We start from the raw sequence: 23,503 nt of genomic DNA, 5'->3' as shown, positions 1-23,503 counted from the left end.
TTGAATGAGCTGGCCAGTTTGGTATTTGCCTATAATCTACAGTTTTTCAATTTAAAACAATTTTTAACATATTCCTCATAGTTTTTTTAATGATTTCTAAAAATTATTTAGTATTTTAAAAAATGTAATTAGTATCTTATTTTTATTCAAAATGCTAGTCTCATAACATTCTAACATTCTTTATTACAGTTTACAGATTAAATGCACATTTGTAAATATATACTTTGTAAAATAGTAGGTCTATTGTAAACAAAAAAAATTGTAGGAAATATTTTCGGATCATAAAAAAGTGTGGTCACCATCTGACAAGCTAATCCAGCAAAGTTTAAACCAGAGATGCCCAAATTAGGGCCCGTGGGACAAAATTGGCCCATGGTAACCTTTGATTTGGCCCACCATCCTATATGAAAAGAGAGGGCAAATAATCGGGATGGTTTTGAGATTGTCAATTTAAATTTATTGTAAACCTTTTGTTTTATTGTTAAAAGCTAACTGAAATTAAATGGCGTAAATGAATCAGATTTTGTTTAAATGTACATATAGTCACCCGACAAACCAGAGACTTTGGTGAGCAAATCAAGTGAAAGGCAGATTCTGCTTGACTGGTATATTCAGCATTGAACTTCACTGTCTGATAAATGTGATAAGTTAATATACAGTAAGTATCGTTTTAAAAGTTACTCTGCATTAGATGATGCAGTTTAAAGTAATGTTTCCTGTTTATTTTGAAATATTATGAAATAAATTAGAAAATGACCCATAGCAACTTTGATGTGATATAGTTTGATTACCTTTGGCCTGTGGCTCTAAATGATATTTAGTTTTTGGCCCTTCATATGAAAAATGTTGGGCACTCCTGGCTTAAACCTTATAACTGACTAGAAATAACTGCAAAAAGATCCACTTTTTGAGAAAAAATAACCACCCCTTTCAGTAGGCTGGGTCCGGGCCTGACATATTTTGAATTTGGACTGCAAAATCAATCCTACATACTAAACCTTTAAGCAATATTCCTTTGTGGATTTTTTTTTCTCCAGAACATGAAAGAAGATACTCCAATGAACAATACGATGGAACTGCAACTGAAACTGCTTGGTTACAACCATTCTTCAAAATATCATCTTTAGTGTTCCACAGGCTTATATTGAGATGGGTAACAGGATTATTCCTCTTTAACTGACTTGCAATCATTTATATATAATGCCATAATGGCAACTTAAACAGGAGGTGTCATACCCAGGTTGGATCTGGTGTTGGATCTCTCAATGATGGCTCTCTTACTAGGGTTATTCAGGACAGATCTCTTGGCTAAAGAGATGTCTGCAGTTACTCTAGTGATTGATATTCTGAAAAAGAGGTAAAAAAATGGGGTGACATCTACCATATAGAGAGGGAAAGTATTAAAACTACACAATATAATAGGAGATGTCCCTCACCTGCCTTCAAACCTGTGTTTCAGAAAGTCAAAGAGGGCTTTCTGCATCATATCTGTCACCTGTGTGAAAAAAACACAATTGTTTTTATTGGAAAGAATGATTGAGAAACAGAAGGAAATATTTCATTTAATTCAACAGTGTTTAATTCAACAATAATGTATGTTCTGTCTTAATATTTGCAGGAAAGTACCAGTTGACATATGTGTGCGTAATGAGCTCAATCAAACTCCGTTATCATCTACTCTGTTATCGTCAACTCCGTTATCATCAACTCCGTTATCATCAACTCTGCTATCATCTACTCTGTTATCATCTACTCTGTTATCGTCAACTCCGTTATCATTAACTCCGTTATCATCAACTCTGTTATCATCTACTCTGCTATCATCTACTCTGTTATCATCTACTCTGTTATCGTCAACTCCGTTATCATTAACTCTGTTATCATCAACTCTGTTATCGTCTACTCTGTTATCGTCAACTCAGTTATTGTCAATTCTGTTATCATCTACTTTGTTATCGTCAACTCAGATATCGTCAACTCTGTTATTGTCAACTCCGTTATTGGCAACTCCAATATTGTCAATTCCATTACCCTCAATTCTGTTATCATCATCTCCGTTATCATCAACTTCATTGACGTCAATTCTGTTTTCATCAAATCTGTTATCTTCAACTCCGTTTCTATCAATTCTATTATCATCAAATCCGTTATTGTCAACTCCGTTATCGTCAACTCTGTTCTCGTCAACTCCTTTATCGTCAACTCCATTATCGTCAATTCTGTTAACGCCAACTCCATTACGATCAACTCCATTATCGTCAACTCCATTATCGTCAACTCCATTACCGTCAACTCCGTTACTGTCAAGTACGTTATCATCAATTCTGTTGTCAACTATGTTATTGTCAACTCTGTTATCGTCAACTCTGTTCTGGAAGATTCTGTTACCGTCTACTCACTTACGTCAATACTGTTATCCTCTACTCCATTAACATCTACTCCGTTATCATCTACTCTGTTATCGTCAATTATGTGATCGCCTACTCTGTTCTCGTCTACTCCATTATCGTCAGTTATGTGATTGTCTACTCCATTATCGTCTACTTCATTATTGTCTACTCCATTATTATCTACTACCTTATCATCAAATCTGTTATCGACTCTACTTTGTTATTGTCTACTACCTTATCGTCAACTCCATTATCATCAACTCCGTTTTTTGTCAATTCTATTAACATGTACTCCTTTTACGTTAATAATGTTATTGTCTCACCCGTTATCGTCTACTCCTTTATATTCAACTCCGTTATCTTCAACTCTGTTATCGTCAATTCTGTTATCGTATACTACTATACATCAATACTGTTATTGTCTACTGCCTTATTGTCAACTCCATTATCGCCAACTCTATTATCGTTAACTCTGTTATCATCAACTCGGTTATTGTCAACTCCTTTACTGTCACCTCCATTATCGTCAATACTGTTATTGTCTACTCTGTTATCATGTACTCAGTTATTGTCAACTAAATTATCGTCAACGTTGTTATCATCAACTTTGCTATCGTAAACTTTGCTACTGTCTACTCCATTATCATTAGCTTTAAAAGGTTTAACAATAAGTTAAACAACAATTTGTAAAAAGAAATCAAACATTCCCTTTAACATTTAAGCATTTTGCATTATTTTACACTAATAATAGATTCAGTTTACTATAAATTATACAATGTCTTTCCAATTTAGAAAAAAATGCTTGGAATGTACCCGCAATTCTGAGTCATATGCATTCACCCATAGCCCCTTCGTCATAAGAGAAGTGGTTGAAAGTGTATAGATTTGAACATCAGTTGTAAATGGGAGTGTATATCTATCTCCCTTGTCCAATTGGGATTCAAACCCCCAAAACACATCTTAATAGCAGGTGAAAACAGGCTCTTACATTCACAAAGCAGGTAATATCTGAAAGGCATAACAGGAGCCCTTTAAATATTTAAACATGAGCGTTTAGCTTCCGCTGATCAATCCTGATATACACTCCAAAGGGCATGCCTTGAGATTTAGCCTCTAGTATTCAGATGGTGCATGCTAACACACTTGTCACGCTGATTTTTGAGATGGTGGTTATGTTTTTCCCCTCTGTTTCTAATTTCAAACCGTGCTTTATTTTTTTGAGACTGGCATGTTGTACCCAGAAGGTTGTTGCCTTGGCAACTCTGCTCGGAGATGATGACTGCTATTCAGTGACAAACCGACATCCCCTTTCACTCGCTGCTTAAGAAGAGATGCCCTGGTTACCATGTCTAAATATACACACATACATTCACACACCATAGGGAATGGGGGAGGCCTACCTCGTATCCCTTTAGTGATGGGCCAACTAGCACCACCGGCCTCATGGAAGGAACCACATCATATGGAGGAATGTGCTCAGCCTGTAGTATAACGGTGGTTTAGATGGGGGACAATATGCTGTCATGCAGTATGTTTGCACTAGAGTAACCTCATGCTGCGTGAACACTGCAATGACTTAAAACATCTACAGTAGAGCTGTTTTAATAGAATTGACAAATGTAGAGCGATTAACTCACCACTTTCTGTTTCTGTTTACCTGTGATGATGAAAAGAGGATGTTTACAATCAGCCAAAAAAACAGAGAGATGATTAACAATATGGATATACAACGATAATAATGTTGTTATTACAATTATTATTGATACTGCTCTTTAAGTCAAATATAATTGACTATAAATTAATAAATAAAAAGACATACTGCATTATAATTTCATTGTTCACTAAAAATGCACTAAAAATAATATAATCTCTTCATAAAAATTTAATGAGGTGCCATATGCTTAGATAGCATTACTAAAGGAGCACTTTTTTTGCACTAATGAAGCCATTAATCTAGCCATTAATGGAAAATAGCCATTAATTCCTTAATTTCTATAGAATCAGCCTAAAATCAGAAGCTGACCTGCAGAAGCAGGGTTGGGCTTGAATGTGCCTGACACCATTTCACCCAGACTGGAGGAGGAGTTTCCACTGGACTTCCTGTAGGGGCAGAGTAAACAACAGAGCATGGTGTCAATTAACGTTTTGTGCAACCCAGGCTCATTCTGATTACGTACCCCTAAATACATTTCTGGAGATAGCCAATTACGTCCCAGGAAGTATGTTTTTTGCAGTTTTTGTTTTTGTGAATCCAGCAGAGGCTGCTGTGTATGCTTTTTGAGATCTCAAATTTCTCTCGAGAATGTCATTTGCGCCTGCTTTTCTCAAATAAATTCACCAGAGGCCGCTGTCCACTGACTGACTGACTGACTGACTGATCAACTGACCCACCCTTCTCCTTCCCTAAACCCAACTGATGTTTTCAAACGCACTGATTGAAACCACCCATCTACTTTCTCTAAACGCAACCAACAGCGTTAAAAGCAATCCAGGATAAAAAAAAAGCCTTTGCGGCAGCTGGATTTTTTTTTCATGTTTTCAGATTTTACCACATTATCACCTTGTTTTTTACTTGCTTTTTTTTGGCTTTTGTTTTGTCTTGCTTGCTTTCTGGAACCGTTCTTTGCCAGACTTGAAACCTGTCATCACTGTCAACTCCGCTCCACAGCGGAAAAGCCATCCATACAGACATGGCCGTAAGAAAAAAGGGCATGTGCTCTGCACAGATTAATCCCTACCTGTGCACATGCTTGCAAATGGAGGTAAGCAGTCAGCTGTTAAGAGCAAAAAGGAACAACATCATAGTGCCCTGTATCGTTCGTTTTAAAGACGAAATGTAGCCATACAGTACGTACCTCTGGCTACATCATTCACAATCTCCAGAAATGTATATAGAGCTACATTTGTTGGTTTTGTGCCAAACACAGGTAAATATATACTGTATATGGCAAACCAGCAGTGTTCACACATGCATTTACTACACAAATATACTTCATTAAAATGTACACATAGACCTAGACCTATATCATCTATATGCTATAAAACTATAGGTCTATATATAATAACTAATATCTGATTGTAACTTTAACTTAATTTGATTGTAATGCAATAATGTGCACCTTCTGTAAAGTTGCTTTGAAGCAATAATTATTGCAAATGCGCTCTACAAATAAACTTGAACTGAATTGAATCTGTCAAATGAAATGTTTGTCACTTTGTAGTTTTTTATGGTAACCTGTAGATTGTGTGTGTATTATAACTGTAAATTGAGTGTATTATTATTATTACTAAAGGTATCTGTTTTGATTAGATCATAAACAATAAAAAAATAAATGTTTTGTATACACAGAATTATATTTTACATATCACCTACTAATTATAAAATAGTTTCAAAACCAAAATCTGACATTGCATGCGTAGTTGGATGTCAGTTATCATCACAGAAATAAATTATTAGTAATTTGTCATTTTTTATAAAAAATTGTATTCAATATAATGTTGTGGCAGTACTATTAAAGGGATAGTTATAAACTTTAAACCAAGAATTATAATCTCTGTCATCATATACTCACCCTTGACTTTTTCCAAACTAGTTTGAGTTTTTTGTCTTGTTGAACACAAAAGAGGATATTTTGAAAAATTATGAAATCCTGTAACCACTGACTTTCATTCATTTTCTTGTCGGCTTAGTCCCTTTATTAATCTGGGGTCGCCACAGCGGAATGAACCGCTAACTTATCCAGCAGGTTTTTACGCAGCGGATGCCCTTCCAGCCACAACCCATCTCTGGGAAACATCCACACACACATTCACACACACACACTCTACGGTCAATTTAGCCTACCCAATTCACCTGTACCGCATGTCTGTGGGGGAAACCGGAGCACTCGGAGGAAACCCACACGAAGGCAGGGAGAACATGCAAACTCCACACAGAAACGCCAACTGAGCCGAGGTTGAACCAGCGACCCAGCAACCTTCTTGCTGTGAGGTGACAGCACTACCTACTGCCCCACTGCCTCATCCCACTGACTTTCATCACAGGAAAACATGAACGTCTATGAAAGTCAATTGTTATCAGTTTCCAACATTCAAATGTAATTTTTGGTCATTTAAAAAAAACCACCAATATGTTTTGATGTAAACATCTTGGTCATTGTTACTGTATTTGAGATTCTAGAAACATTAATTTTTGGTTTGTATATTTAAGAAAGAGACATTACTTAAGTTTAAAATGCATTTGTTGTTAACACTGTGAGAGAGAGGTGAGGCATGACTACTGTATGACTCAACACTGCTAATCACTGCCATTGAGAGACAACGAATCTCATTCAAAGGCTTTATGTGTCATTTCAATAAACTCCAACAACTATGACCGACCATGCCCGGTATAATAAAGGACATGGCACTAGTTCATGAATAAACACCCTGGCTTGTGATCTATATGCAACATATAAATATTATTTTAATAAATACATCTGTTCAATAAATCTGTTTTGTTTAAATGCACCAATGACATTGCCTATATTCACTGAGAAATGGATCAAAATATTCATTTTCCCAACAATTATTATCCAATCATAGTCTCTTATTTGCTTGTCAAAATTAAAAAAATCGACTTTTTTGGCCAGGAAGTAATATATATATTTTTTGAACACATTATTTGACAGTGTATTCTCTTTTTGATTGGTCTTACCCATGGAAACGGCCTCTTTTTTGGTCTTGCTGTAAGCGAATGTTTTCCAGTTTTAAGGGACTGGGAATGAATCCGATGTCACAACCTTCCTTCACCAGTCGGCCGATCCACCAGTCGTTGTTGTACTTCTATTAAAATAAATAGACAAACGTGTTAAATCTGCTAGATTGTAGATAAACGGAGTCACATTTTTCTGTTTAAAATAGAAATCACAATTCCACCACATAATCTAATTTGTTGCAACACTTTCTATTATTATTACATTACTATTTTAAAAATCAGTTTAGATGAATCAGCATTTTTGAAGAATATATTGAATTAATTTTTCAGTGACATAAAATGCTTCCACCTACAGGTCTAACAATATTGGAGCAGATGTGTGTGTGTGTGTGTGTGCAAGCCTGAATATGTAGTCCATAACATGGTGCATTTGTAGTTCATGTGAAAGGGAGTGTTTTAGTGATCTCAGGTTGTAGATCGCCGATGATCATAACAAAACCACATATTGGCTATATGATTTAGAAAGAAAAGGTGTGATATCGCTCAGAGAAATTTAGGATAATAAGGAATTGGTCTGAAATGGTGCTGCTGCTTTGATTTTTGGTTCACATCAAGGACAGAGACTTGCAACTGCTAATATATTCACAGATGTGCTGTCTGAGAATATAACACACTGTTGCTGCAAACATACATAAACCCCCAGAGCAGATATATAAACAGGTTGAACTGAGGTGGAGGAGGGTTTCTGAAAACAATGTTAAGGAGGGCACTCATTGTTGAGGAGGACGCTCAGATGATGGCACTAGCCAATCATTAGAGCTTTGTAGTTTGCAGCAGATTGGATATGACTTATCAGCCTGTGCACCCAATAGAGTTTCATGACACAACTTTGTATTTATATAACCTTCATCTGAATCCTCAACTGAAGCCATCAACACCACATCAACCACATCAACAAAGACCGAACCATCTCCTCACACAGCCATCAACACCTCCAGCCATCTTCCTCTCCCCTCTGAACTTCAGATCAGTGAGGATAGTGTGCGTCAGATCTTCAGTAAACAAAAGAAAAGGAAAGCACTAGGCCCAGACGGTGTTTTACCAACCTGTCTGAGAACCTGCGCTGACCAGCTGGCTCCCATTTTCTCACAGATCTTCAACAGATCACTGGAACAGCGCAGCTTTTCCATCCTGCTTTAAGCGCTTCACTATCATCCCAATCCCGAAGAAGCCAAAGATCACAGGACTCAATGACTACAGACCTCTTGCCTTAACAACTTTGGCCATAAAGTAAATCGAAAGACTGGTGCTAGCATATCTGAAGGACATCACTGGACCCCTGCTTGACCTCCTACAGTTTGCCTATAGAGCAAACCAGTCTGTGGATGACGCAGTCAACATGGGACTGCATTATACCCAACAACATCAGGATAAACCAGGGAACTACGCAAGGATTCTGCTTGTGGACTTCAGTTCGGCCTTTAACACCATCGTCCCATCACTACTCGAGTACAAACTGACCCAGCTCACTGTTCCTAGCTGTCTGTCAATGGATCACCAGCTTTCTGACAGATAGACAACAGCTAGTCAGAATGGAAAAAAATCACATCTGACAGCCGCACCATCAGCACTGGTGCCCCCCAGGGATGCATTCTCTCCCCACTGCTCTTCTCCCTGTACACCAACGACTGCACTGCAAAAGACCCCTCCATCAAGCTCCTGAAGTTTGCAGAAGACACTACTGTTATCGGCCTCATCCGGAACAGTGACGAGTCTGCATACAGACAGAAGGTGGAGCGGCTGGCTTTATGGTGCAGATACAACAACCTGGAGATGAACACGCTTAAAACAGTGGAGATGATAGTGGACTTTAGAGAGAAACCCCCCTGCACTACCCCCACTCACCATCATGAACAGCTCTGTGGCTGCAGTAGAGGCATTCAGGTTCCTAGGCACAACCATCTCTCAGGATCTGATGTGGGAGATTCACATAGACTCTATTGGGAAGAAAGCCCAGCAGAGACTGTACTTCCTTCGTCAGCTGAGGAAGTTAACCCTGCCACAGGAGCTGCTCGTACAGTTCTACTCTACCGCATCCAATTCATCCTCTGTACTTCAATCACCGTCTGGTTTGGCTCAGCTGCCAAAACCGACCTCTGAAGACTACAGCGAACAGTTCGGACTGCTGAACGAATCACTGGCACTACCCTTCCTACACTTCAAGAACTGTACTCTTCCAGAGTGAGTAATAGGGCTCGCAAAATCACTCTGGATGAATCGCACCCAGCACACAACCTGTTTGAACATGAAAACACTAGCTTCATGCCATCTTAATGTCTGGGGGGCTTTTTTCAGTTTATTCATGACAATTTGTATTTTTTTTATAATGGTGTTATTATTAGCAGTATTATTTATTATTTGCATATTTATATTTGTTTTAATAAAAGTAAGTTTATATTTGTCCACCTCTTGGGTTTTGGAGACATATGCATGACCATATGGGGCATAAGAATAGGACGTGTGATATAACTCAGTTTTTTGACCACACTTTGCTATTATGGTTAATTTATTTGCTTGCTGGAAATTAGAACTGAATTTAGAAATAGTTTTGAGACATATCTTCAAAAGTAAAGTAAAGTAAAGAGTTAGAAGTAAAGAGGCCGAATGGAGGAGGCTCATTCTTTATCCTTGCGCAGAAGGTTTGTTTAACAGTTTTCTCGCTAGTCAAGCATTCAGCTTTTCCATTCACTTTTTCCACTTACATAGTACGCCATGTTTATAGCAAAGACGTCATGGTGTGACTCAACTAACTCTTAAAGGGAATGGAAGATCAGAAACTCTGATTGGTTTATGCTCAAAACACACCCATAACTCATTAACAGAATAAGCACAACCCTGTTAGATCATCCGCCGGGGCGAGAGTGCTAACCACTGAGCCACCGTGCTGCCTCTTATGTGTTGTTTATATGTACAAAATATGTTTAGAATTTATAACTAGAAAAACAGGAAATTATCTCTTGTACTTTTGTTAATTAAATAAAGTTAAAGGCAATGAACAAATCACAGAATCTTCATTACATTAATATACAAAACTGTTTCAGAATCGAGGATATATATTTTCTATAAGTGGAGACAGCTTATTATTAAAGGGATAGTTCACCCGAAACGGAAAATCCACTCATTAATTACTCATCTTTAAGTTGTTTCAAACCTGTTTGACTTTCTTCCTTCTGCTGAACACAAGGAAGATATTTTGAAGAAATCTAAAACCATTGACTTCCATAGTATTTGTTTTTCCTACAATGGAAGTCAATTGGTTACAGGTTTCTAACATTCTTCTAAATATCTTCTTTATAAGAATAAAGATACTCATAAAGGTTTGGAACCACTTGAAAGTGAGTAAATAATAATTTTTTTAACTATCACTTTAAATACCTCCTTGATGTGAAGAAAATCTTTAGCATCAAAAGAAATGGCTGTGCCAGCGACAGGAACATCTTCATCCAGGGCACCGCAGTAGCTGACGTTTGTCCTCACAGCAAAGGCCACCGCTTTGGCCTGAAACCGATTTAAAGCACATATCCAAAAACAGAATTAAAGTGTGGTTTCAATTACCCCAAATATGGACTTTGAGCAAGCAGATAATGCATGTGTAATGGCTCTGGTTTAAACAGTCAGACCTTTGCCCTCTCCAGTTGAACGGTGGCCTGCTGTTCTTTCTCCTGCCGGCCGCCTTGCTCCTCATCCAAAGAGACATCCGAGTCAGATGGTCTGCTAGTGTAGGAATCGGCGGAGCCCTGCACACACGTAATGAATACCTCAATTTATTGCCATTCCCGGAGAGTCAACCTTTAAAAAGTATAAAAACAATCCCATGAATCCTAAAACATGATTTAGAGTGAGTGTGTGCTGCAGCAAACAAAGGACGCGTGGGAGGAATAGGCTCTACTTTCCTCTTGCTTTTCAATACTGACACACTTTTGCAGGGTAATTTTCTAAATGGGTTATGTCAGTGTTAAAATGATTCGTTTTAAATAACTCTACATTGCATCGTATCAAGCAGAGGCTGATAGGTTTGCTAATCTCACACGTTAAAGGGCTAGAAAAAAAATTGTATTATGTAAACCCTAATAGCGCAGAAAGTCTTAAAATAGTAGCAGCGGTAATAGTGAAGTGACACGTTATTATCGAAGAGAATGTGGTAAGCATGAATGGCTTTATAGGCTATGGAGTTTAAATGATTGGAAGAAAAAAGCATACTGTATTTAATTATGCATCACTGCTGTATTTCTTCAAGCACATAATAAAAAACAGTCCTGAATTACACTATTCTGTTTGTGTTTTCTGCATTATAGTAATCATATTACAAGATTACCAGACATTTAAATTCTTTCAAAAATATTTCCACAATATTTCCACAAAAAAACACTTTTTTTTTTTTTTACATTTTTTGATTTCTAGTTTGTTTCGCAGTGATGTAAAGTAACAAATTACAAATACTCCAACTACAGTAATTGAGTAGTTTTTCTCAAGAATTGTAATTCACTGAGCAGTTTTTAAAATGTGTTTTTTTCCTTCCCTTGAGTACATTTTTAGTGCTGTTTCGGTTTTACTCCACTACTTTCCTTCAACCTGCAGTCACTACTTTATTAGTCACTACTTCTTGTTTTTGAGGGTTACAAAAATGAGACCTCCGATTTAGATTCCTGTCTAATCAAATCGCACATAGAAGGTAAATCACATCATGATGAACAACCTCAAAACATGAGCGATTTATAATTGCAGCAAACTGTTTGGAAGCATTAAAATTGTCCAAGAAGATGTCCAAAATCTTGGCATGCATTGTCCCAGAGACTGTTTAGATGCATGTCACTGATGAGAAGATGACGGATGTTTACTGTATGATGACTGAAAAGGCCTTAAACGTCCAGCAGGCACAAGACGTCAACATGACATCAGATTGATGTTGTACCCTAACGTCATGGCGACGTTTTATTTTGTTTGGAAATGAAAATCAGGTTAAGGTCAGAACTCAACATCAGGCTGCGTCAATGTCCAACAACCAACCTAAAATTAACCAAATATCAACGTTTGATGATGTTACAACTTGACGTTGTGTGGACATTACCCACTATGACGTCTATTAGATGTTGAATTTTGGTTGTCATACCTAACGAATAAATGTCAGTATTTGATGCCAATATGATGTTGGCTTAAGATGTTGGCTCGGCATTGGTCACTTTCTAGCAAAACCTGAAGTTAACCAAACATCAACCTAACTTGAAGAAGTTATTAAAAATCAGAATGACTTTTTTCTTTAGATGCTGGTTATACAATGAATTTTGGTCAACTTTTATATTTTATTAGACATTTAGTAAGATATCTTAAAGTGTATTTTAAAGGCTTAACTGGGTTAATTAGGCTAACTATGCAAGGTAAGTTAATTAAGCAAGACATTGGAGAAAAGGGCTTGGTTCTGTAGCCAATCAGAATTTTTTTTGAGGGGACTAATAATATTGGCCATAACATTAATAAAAGGTTTTTGCCACAATAAAAGAAATACGACTTTCTCCAGAAGAAACATATTACGTTATTATTAATAACCATATTAAAGAAGATACTATGAAAACATCCTGCCTCTTTTAAACATCATTTTAAAAATGATAATTAATACTTCTTTTAATAACAGACTAATAATTTTGCCTTCACTCCTGTATCATAGAGTATATTGTTTTTACTCTATTTACAATATAATAAATGCAACCTTGGAAAGCATAAGAAACTATCAAAACATTTTTTTTAAATCTTATTGACTCCTTACAAAGCTATTAAATGATGGAATTCAAAAAGCAAATAAAAAAGGCAGTGAAAAAGCACAGCTTGAATCGTGAGGACCCTGAAATGATGAATTCAGAGTTAAAATCCTTTCGGACTGTTCATACATTATCACAGAGAGGCGACAAGGCAGATGTGATAGTTATGAAAGGCAGTCCTGTTAGAGTACAGCAAACTGTTTTAATGCTTACTTTACAGTGCTTTTATAGCTGAGAAATGCAGTCGACTGAACATGTCAAGTGTTGATGGAAATATAAAAAGAAATGGATCAAACCCAAAATATTAAAGTTGACATGTCATAATTAGAAATATGATGCCTTAGTTTCTTCACAGAGCTTATAGAGAATATATAATCTGCTTTATATGAGCAAATATCTTAATAAAAAATCTTAATAGTATCAAAAATGTCACAAACTGTCCTCATATTAACAAAAATATGCAAATATACTGGCTTTCTTACACTTGTGTTTATTTTAAAAGCCTTTATAGAGAATTACTTCACCAAAGTTAAAGGTATATATTTAGTCATTTATTTTACTCAAATGGTGGAGAACTACCCAAAGCGCAGATCTTTTTAGAAGTAGCATATATATCAGATAATAATCCCATCAAGTAAGATGAGTTATGGAGGAGTCTGTCTAAAAACAGAATGACACTTTATTGAGAGCGAGAGATGCATTGATTGCAAGAGCACATGTGCTTTGATCTCCTAATCAAAAGACTGCTCAAAGCCAACAGATGCCTTGAAGTTTCATCTACTGTGCAGTTGTGTCCCATAAGAAAACATCCACTAATTCTTTGTATCTCGGCAGTTCAGTTGGTCAGCCTCTGACACTGCTGCTTCTTTCACCTGTAATTATTTCAAACGCACTAAAAATGGTAAAACTGATCAGAATCTGACAAAGTTCTGCATTGCTTTAACCCAACATTGGGTCAAATATGGACAAAAAAAGACACTGAGGTAAAACAATCCAACATTTTTGAGTCAACTATTGAATAACATCATTCCTCATTAAATTAATTCACTAACATCTAATTTCATTGTCTACCGTTTATCCGGGGCGAAGTCATGAGGGTAGCAGTCTCAGGAAAGAACCCCAGACTTCCCTTTCCCCAGACACTTTCTTCAGCTCCTCCGGGGGAATCCTGAGGTGTTTCTGGGCAAGCCAAGAGACATAGTTCTTCCCCGGGGCATTCTCCCAGGGGGACAAGCCTGGAACACCTCCCAAAGGTAGGCGTCCAGGTGGCATCCAAAACAGATGCCCAAGGCACCTGAACTGGCTTCTCTTGATGTGGAGTAGCAGCTCTACTCCGAGTTCCTCCCGGGTGACAGAGCTCTACCTTGGGTGAGAACTCTCGTCCAACCTGGAGATGACAAACCACCTTTTTTCGTTAGAGCAACATAAAACAGCAGAGATGAAAATCCTGTGATCCCTGAAGCAGACCCCCTCCAGCCCTAGGCTGCGCCTAGAAATTCTATCTATAAGATAGAACCGAACATACAACATGCCAGAGTCAAACATTCACTGGGAACAAGTCTGATCACTGCAGACATTGCAAACCAAACTTCATACAGGCTCTTAACAGAGCTCTTCCGACCCCATACTCCCATAGCACCCCCCACAGAATGCCATGAGAGACACTGTCAAATGCCTTTTCCAAGAACACAAAACACATGCAGACTGGTTGGGCATACTCCCATGAATCCTCTAGGACCCTAGTGAGGTTATAGAGCTGGTCCAGTGTTCCACGAACCGGATCCGAGGTTCAACCATCAGCCAGATCCTCCTCTCTAGTACCCTGGCATAGACTTTTACAGGGAAGCTGAGAAGTTTGATTGGAACACACCCACTGGTCCCCCTTTTTAAAAATGAGAACAACCACTCCAGTTGCCCAGTCCAGACGTACTGTCCCAGATCACCATGTGATGTTGTAGAGACAGGCTGCTTCGCCACTGCTGAGCTTTCAAACTACCTAAGTGACCTTTAAAATACTCTAAAATAAAAATGAACAACACCTGAGTTAGAAATCGGAGTCATAAAACCTTTTACAAGTTATTAAACACATTAAAATGTCATTGTGTATTGACCCTTTCACAAGACTGTTATGATTCACATAACTGTTATGATGTTATGTTTAACGGTCAACGGCATCTAAAATCCCTAAAAGTTATAAATATTTAGATTTTTTGCACTTGTACATGCATTTATGTATGTAATTATTATAATATCTTTGCATCAAATTACAAAAAAAATTAATTACTGCTTGTGCGAGGTGTTTCTAATGCAGAGTCTATGAATTTGACAGTGTCCTTTCTTCTGGCTGCCATTATCAGTCTCACACTATTTTTTTCCTTTTTCTGATAGTCTTGATAACACCAACATGGCATTTTTATTTTATTATTTCACCAAACAGGATGGTAAAATAATATACTTTCGCATTCACTGAGCTCCAAGTTAACCCAACTATGAAGACTTCCGTCACTAAGAAATCCAGAAACATGAAAAGGGTCCGTTATATCCATTGTGTACAATACATAATAAGTTTATTTATCTTTTATGTTCCAATCATAATATTTACAAATTAATTTACTAATATTCTTTAAAGTCCACATGAAACCAAATTTATGTTTACTTTGTTAGTGTACAATTTTAGTCTTAAGATAAGCAATTAATACATACAAGTAAATCCCCTGTTTAATGCACTGTTTGGGTATACTTTAATCAAAGTCTAAGCATTTGCAGTGGCTCTGGAATGGCAGTCCTTCTCAAATGATGTCAGTTTGCCACAAGCAAGATATAAAAACATATAAAGCACAAAAAATTAAATCCCTGCCTCTTCTCAATGTTACATTTCAGTTGGGAATAGGTTATCATTCAGAAATAAGTCTTTAAAAAGGAAAATAATAATGACGATTGTATTACTTAATGTACAATATTACATTACAAAACATTACATAAAGGTCACAACTGCCAAAAAAGGTAACATCAGTGTATCCCCTGATGTGGTTTGACAGGTGATGCCCATGTCTGTGTTTTCTGTGCTGCTGACTCCTTTTGGCTGAAGCAGTCGGATGTTGTTACCATCACTAGAGCTGTAAAATATACACTGCCTCTCACTTTTGCAGAGATCACCTACTATAAAAGAGACTGTGCTTCTCCCAAACTAATAGAGGGATGAACTGACAGAACAAAAATAGACTAACAGAAAAAAATGAGTGTTTCAATAGGACCCACCAAGCAATTACATGCTTAATAGACAAACATAGACAAACATAGACATCTTAGCTAAAACAAGGCTAAATATGTTTTTTGTTTTTTTATAAAAAAAAATTAATATATTACAATAGTACAAAAGCTAAATCAAATTCACCAATTTATTTCTGTCTATTTGATGACTAGTCTAGTTTTGGATGATTGTTAGATGTCTATTAGATTTTTACGGACGGCCCAAATAGAGCCTTGTTTTTAACCAAGATGTCTTTTAAACAAAAAATGATTGCTGGCTAACAGACATCTGTACTCAAGACCAACTGTGACAGAACGGGAAACAATATTCAATAGAGACAACAGCCTCAATAAAAAAGGGAAAATGATGATCAGGAGATGAAAAGCAGAGGATTTAGTTTCTTTGACATGGAGAGAGACAAACTGATTGTCATAATTATATTTCAACAATAATAATATCAAACTTGAACAGAAAACCATTCTTACAAATCTGGATTTGATCCTTTAAATGGAGTTAACTTGGCTGAACTACCTCACTTTGTCTTCATAACCAATCACCTACTCCCTAAAAACCTATTTAAGGTAGTCCAGCCCTCTAGCACTGTTCTTCTCGTTCTCTCGTACCCACCCTCTCTCGCTCCATTCCCTTGCTTCCTATTAACAAATCCTTTAACCTTCTCTTGCCTTCTAGGTTGAATCGGGGGGTCCAATCACTCTACCAAAATATTACAGGGACAGTACCCTCACTCCGAGTCTCTGGGCCTCATCATATGATGCCAAATCAACCTAGCTACCTATTAATTGTTTATCCTCTTTCTTCCCTTCCCCTTCATCCCACAGTTCTTTTACCATACCTTTTATCCCTACAATAAAGTCTGTCTCAAAGTGTGACGTGGTCCATGCTGGTGTAATGCAAGTTTACAGCTAATGGCATTTTTAGAGTCAAAGAAAAAAAAAATCATTAAGGTCTTTCATTCATTCATTCATTTTCTTTTCGGCTTAGTCCCTTTATTAATTGGGGGTCGCCACAGCGGAGTGAACCGCCAACTTATCCTGCACATGTCTTTGGACTGTGGAGGAAACCAGAGCACCCGGAGGAAACCCACGCAAATGCAGAGAGAACATGCAAACTCCACACAGAAACACCAACTGACCCAGCCAAGGCTCGAACCAGTGACCCTCTTGCTGTGAGGCGACAGCACTACCTACTGCGCCACTTTTCATTAAGGTCTTATGAAACATAATTATCAGTGTGTGCAAGACACTAAATTTACACTAATTTACAGTCTTATTATCACATTTAATTCACAGCATATTCACAAAAGACCTGTGAAGAGATGATCATAAGGTATCCACAGTCCTGGACCAGGCCATATCCTGAGCTGATGCTGTGGTCTTCATGGAGGAATGGAGTGCATGAGCCTGAATAATGAAAGACCACCGTGACAAACGAGTCCCTGCATTGATCCTGTGGGCCAGCCTGACCTCCCACTGGTGCCCTACTCACACATGCAGCTTCTCCACAATGGACGTCCAGCTTCTCCGGCGCCTAGATTGCAGCTCCACACAGGACGTTTGGCCAGAAGAATAATGGTCTTGCCCAACAAAGCCTAGTTTCTCTCAAGGTTTTTTCCCTTCACTTCATCAACTAGTGAATTTTTTTTCCTTGCCACTGTCACCACTGGCTTGCTTGGATCGGGACTTGTGGAGCCAACCCGTTATTTGGTGGATTTGTTCTTCAGTGTTTAAACATTCAGCAGTGAAATTTAAACCACGCTGAACTAAACTAAACTTCAACTCTGAAATCTAGACTTCATTAGAACTCTGTTAAGCTGCTTTGACACAATCTATGTTGTGAAAAGTGCTATATAAATAAACATGAATTGAATTGAAAAGGCCTTAAGGTATCATCAAGTGGAAGGTGAGTCGAAGATGGCAGAAATTTTTCTCCAGTCTCTTGCGTCTATGCAGCTCAGCACAAGAAGTTTGGCCAGAGGACAAAGGGTTGTGCCCAAACTGACACGGCTTTCTCTCAAGGATTTTTTTCTCTTCACTTTTGTTAATTGCTGAAGTTTTGTTCTTCGCCACTGGCTTGCATGGTTTGTGACTCATGGAGCTGTGCATTGGTGGATTTGCTCTTCAGTGTTTGTTTGGACTTTCAGCAATGAAAATTAAACCACTCTGAACTGAACTAAACTAAACTTCAACTTTGAAAACTGGCCTGATACAGTTTCAATCTACTAGAACTTAAACTACTTTGACAAAATCTACATTGAAAAAGTGCTATGGAAATAAAGATGAATTGAATTGAATTAAAAATTCAATTTCTGGGTGAACTATCTCTTTAAGCACAACATAATTAAGAACTTGGATCTTTAACAAGTCCATGCTAAAAATGAGCAATGGTGCTTAAGAATTAAGACAACTCTCATCTGTTATATTGGCCGAAATTCAAAAAGCCTTAAACAAAGAGTCCAAACAAAGATGAAAGGCTGAAGGAAGAAGAAAGACTGTATGGCAGTTTGGTGAAACACAGATGTCCACATATGAGTGCACACATTCCTATAAAATTTCTCATTCGTTCCTCATTATACCTCAGAACTATTAACTTCACCTCACCCAACTCCACTCTCATCGCCAATTTTACGCTACTATTTATCATTTACAGTTATTTGTTACTTTGCACTGTGTAGTGAGATGCACTTAATCTCTTCGCACATGTATATAATGTCCATTGTATTTGTGTGCAGTATGTTTTCAGCATAAATGCCTTATTAGAGAGAAACTGATTGTATTCCTGGCACCCTGTCAAAGGTAAACCGAGAAATGCATTTAATCTAACTGTATGATGTCATCACTTCTGGTTCATGGTTACTTGTATCTCTGCTGCTAGGAAGCAGAAGAAATGTGCACAAGATGTGTCATTCTTTTGTGTTACTGTAAGTAACTAAGCAACTAAGGATGAAGGAAGTACTGTGAACTGTGGACAAGCACAGTGTTAAGCTTAGGACACACTTATTCAACACCAAAGAACTAGAACTGACAATAAACAACTGTGTTTTCGGCTCACGTCAGCCACGTCTGGTCTCGTCTGAATCAAAAAGCTGCCTGTGAACACATCAAACGAAGGACAGCAGATTGAAATGAGAGCATGCGTTCTGCGCCAGCATGAGAGAGCATGTCTTTTAGCACCTGCAGGGGGCAGTAATCTATTTTCTCATTCCGCAAATGGAAACCAGAACATGAGAAGTGCACACACAAAGCATCATTTAGTACCATTATTACAGTAATTGTCACACATCACAGATAAATTAATTCCTGCAAATATGTAGTTTTGGTAAAAACATGCACTTGTTGTCCATATTAATTGAAATATATGTAAACGGCTCATATAGGACCAATGTTTCCTTTACAAATATTATCGAGATCATTACATATTCTATTCTAAAACAGAAACGCTTACAAAAGCTAACACATATTCTAATCTCATATATAAATTATATAAATAAAGATAATTATAATAAGGCTATTTATTAAGAAATTAAATTTTACATTTATTATTTATTAGAAAATAAAAAAATCTACTTTAATAATAATATTTATTATTATTATTATTATTATTAAGTAGGATATATATATATATATATATATATATATATATATATATATATATATATATATATATATATATATATATATAAATTTTTTTTTTTTTTTTTTTTTTTTAAGTCTACTTTTATTTGACACATGCAAACCACTGCAGAAATGTGCTCACCAACAGGCAGGCCCATGCCATTTACAGTACAGATACTTAAAAAATAACCTACTATAAATTAAAAGCATTAACCTATGTTATGTTTTTAGTTTTCACAAGTTTTGGAGACATAATGTAAATTCTGCTTTTAAATAATAGGTCACCTATAGCTTTCTCCATGAGGCTGTGTTCAAAATTACATCAATGTTTTTAAAGTGCACTAAGGGAGCACGATTTTAGACATGAAATTCGCTAAAACTGAACAGTAAAAATATTTTGAAACCAAATTCCTGTTTTAAATATTGGAACGTTCTAAATAAATAGGGCATAGGGGGAATAACTAGGAAAAGAACACAGCCATGAACTATGTTTCTAAGTACAGCTTCAGAGGTTTAGTTGCAAGCATACAAGTTTGCGAATGTTCGTTGGAACGATGGATTTGGGAAAAGCCAAATCAACAAACTATGTTTGTAACGACAGAACTTGCGACCTTACTTGGCTAACAATGGTTTTCGGAAACGCACCCCGGTCAGAATACACTATATAGCCTATCCCACAAAACACTAAAAACTTAAATACATTTTATTAATAACATAGATGTAATTTAAATAAATACATACATTTGATTCACTGAAGCATGTATTACACAAACTAACATTACTGAAAAATTTACACCCCACCCTCCCCATCGCCAATGTATAATTCACACAGTGTAATAAGAGGATAATCATGCATGTGTCATAAGACAAAAGCTACCTATTTTCATTCATTAATTTTCCTGTCGGCTTAGTCCCTTTATTAATCCGGGGTTGCCACAGCAGAATGAACCGCCAACTTATCCATCATGTTTTTATGCAGCGGATGCCCTTTCAGCTGCAACCCACATACACACACATTCACACACATGCTTTAGGGACAATTTAGCCTACCCAATTCACCTGTACCGCATGACTTTGGACTGTGGGGAAACCGGAGCATCCGGAGGAAACCCACACGAACGCAGGGAGAATATGCAAACTCCACACAGAAACGCCTACAGAGCCGAGGTTCGAACCAGCGACCTTCTTGCTGTGAGGCAACAGCACTACCTACTGCACATTTCACAAATTAATTAAAATATGTAGCTAAGTTATTTTACTTTTTTTGTTGGTAACAAAGAACATTTTGGCAGGGCAAGTAAATATCCTTACCACTGGCCAACCAGCGAAGAGCAAATGTAACTCTCAGATATTCAAACAATAAGGAACCAAACAATCAGCATGTTAAATATGAAGCAACATGTATTTATAATTTTAGGCCTCTCCCAACACAGTTTCGTTGTGCTATTTGCTGTGCTATTTACTGTGTGAGAATATGCATGCACATGTGGTGTCTAAACAAGCCAAGATAAAAAAAGGTAATATTACTGCCTGATACATATTTGTCCAGCACAATGTTCTCACTATTGGCCATGACACCAGATTATGGACCTCCATGGCCAGGAAACCCATGTGACCAGTGTTACATAAGGCGATGTGCACTGGAGCGAGTCAAGTGACAGACACCGCATCTGCTCTTAATGACATCAAAACCCCTATGATTCATCCTCACCACACCTCATTCCATCGTCTCATTCTCCGGCACACATTAGGACCAATGGACCATCAAACTACTCACTTTAACACTGCAAGACAAAACAGAGACTTTACACTAAGCTGAAGCACAAAGACCATCACAAGTACCGTATTATCTAATGCTATGGTTACCGGGATCTGATGGATGCTTGGAAAGAAAAAACAAAGCTAAATGAAAATAATCCTATGAAACACTGAAATATTTTAATGAAAGTATTAGTTGGTTGCGCTTGAATTTAGTAAGCCTGCAGGATCTGACAGAGCTGGCTATAGCAGACCATGAAGTCAAATCACTTCACTTTGGAACACATTACACCCTTGGCCAGCTGGTTACTCTACGCTGCCGACTCAGCAATGCTGATGGTTGGATGGAGAGAGATGGCAGTGTGCGCAATGTGAAAATTCCCCCAGCAGATGATACCACAGTTCCTGTTTTACAAGCTGCCACTTCAGAGGATGGTTATTTGAAACATTTCCAAGCGATTTAAAAAGGCATATAGGGTTAGAATGTAACATCTATAAGTTGAATTGTGCAAAAAGGTTAAGGGGGCAGAATAAAAGGAGAAGAAATTAAAGATTTGTTTATTTAACTGACAAAAAAAATCTGTCTATTTATCATTCAAATATTCAGGCAGTCAGGAAGCTGAACTCTCTCCCGGCCCTGCCACCACTCCCCTCTCCCTTCCCATGCACCTTTAACTCTGACACACATGTAAACATTGTGCTGCTAGTTACCTCATACTACCTCTTTTTATATTATAAAGACAGTCCCTTTATCATATTTAAAAGCTTTTTCCACTAGGTGTAACTTTATTCATTGTAATTGTTTTGCTTAATTTTTTTCTTTTTGTATTAATATTATCTGTTATGCACCTATAGGGTCTAAGAAAAAAGGCAACTTCTATTATCTGCATGTCCTGTACATGTGGTTAAATTGACAAAAAAAGTTGACTTTGACTTGACTTAAAATAAAGAAAAAAATTAAATTAAATTAAAAGTACAAATAATTTAGGGGGAAAAGGAATTAGAGTGACGCCGAAGCAAGAAATAAACAAACCAAAATACCTCATAATCTAGTACCCAAAAACATCTAAGCTATAGAAAACAAATATCTTTGGTATCCAATGAACACAAATATGCCATCTGGCTGACAGAAGCTAAAAAAAACAGGATAAAAAATGCAAAGGAAATGTTTTTTTTTTTTTTGTTATAAATTATTATGTTTTAATATATGTTTTTAAAATCAATTATTTAAATACACTTTCTGCAGATTTGTCATTTGCACATTCCCAAATGTGTCCTTTTGGACTGAGATCTGATAATTTAGGGTGCTAAGAAAGTGTGTCAATTAAATATTGTCCACAGCATTACACCACAGCAGCAGCCTGAACCACTGATGCAAGGCAGGATAGATCTATGGTTACATGCCAAATTTTTGCCCTACCACCTGAACGATACCACAGAAATCATGAGCTAAACTTTTCGCAGTGTGTAATTATTCATTATTTCATTTGCTTGGAAATTTGACATGCTGAGTGTTCAGAGATAATCTTCTTAATGAGTGATTATTTGTTGCCTTTCTATCAACTTGAACCAGTCTGGTCATTCTCCTCTGACCTCAAAATGACATATTGGCTTGCCCATTAAACTGCTCTTTCACTTTATATTTTCTTTTTGTTTTAAATCATCATCTGTAAACCCTAGAGATTAATGTGCATGTAAAAACCCCAATAGATCTGTTTCAATAATGGCACATTTTAAACAGACCAAAACCAATCACCAAAACCTTTTTTGGTTAAGCAGATCGTCTTAACCATTATTCATTTCTAAATGCATTTAGCAGACTCAGGCTATCAGAGCAACATCAATGGATGCTTTTCTTTACTAAGCATTTATAAAAAAAAAACGATATACAGACTACATCATCACAAACTTTTTAAGTGTTTGCATATTAAAAGAAATGAATGAAAACCTTACAAAAACACCTA

General features: G+C 37.0%; 1 protein-coding gene across 2 annotated transcripts in view; it reads right to left on the bottom strand.

Moving 5' to 3' along the window:
• cacnb4a (calcium channel, voltage-dependent, beta 4a subunit) overlaps positions 1-23,503 on the bottom strand; it is a 56,003-nt gene that overhangs the window by 7,836 nt on the left and 24,664 nt on the right. For both annotated transcript variants that reach the window (NM_001113519.2, XM_005167837.6), the window contains 8 exon segments: positions 1,237-1,346; positions 1,437-1,495; positions 3,791-3,871; positions 4,028-4,047; positions 4,414-4,490; positions 7,087-7,214; positions 10,522-10,644; positions 10,767-10,883. In NM_001113519.2, the coding sequence (NP_001106991.1) occupies positions 1,237-1,346; positions 1,437-1,495; positions 3,791-3,871; positions 4,028-4,047; positions 4,414-4,490; positions 7,087-7,214; positions 10,522-10,644; positions 10,767-10,883 (715 nt within the window).

Source organism: Danio rerio, chromosome 9 (genome assembly GCF_049306965.1).
Source record: "Danio rerio strain Tuebingen ecotype United States chromosome 9, GRCz12tu, whole genome shotgun sequence".
NCBI classification, from domain to species: Eukaryota; Metazoa; Chordata; class Actinopteri; order Cypriniformes; family Danionidae; genus Danio; species Danio rerio.
Note: the sequence above shows the minus strand (reverse complement) of the source record. Positions and strands in the feature narration are given on the sequence as shown.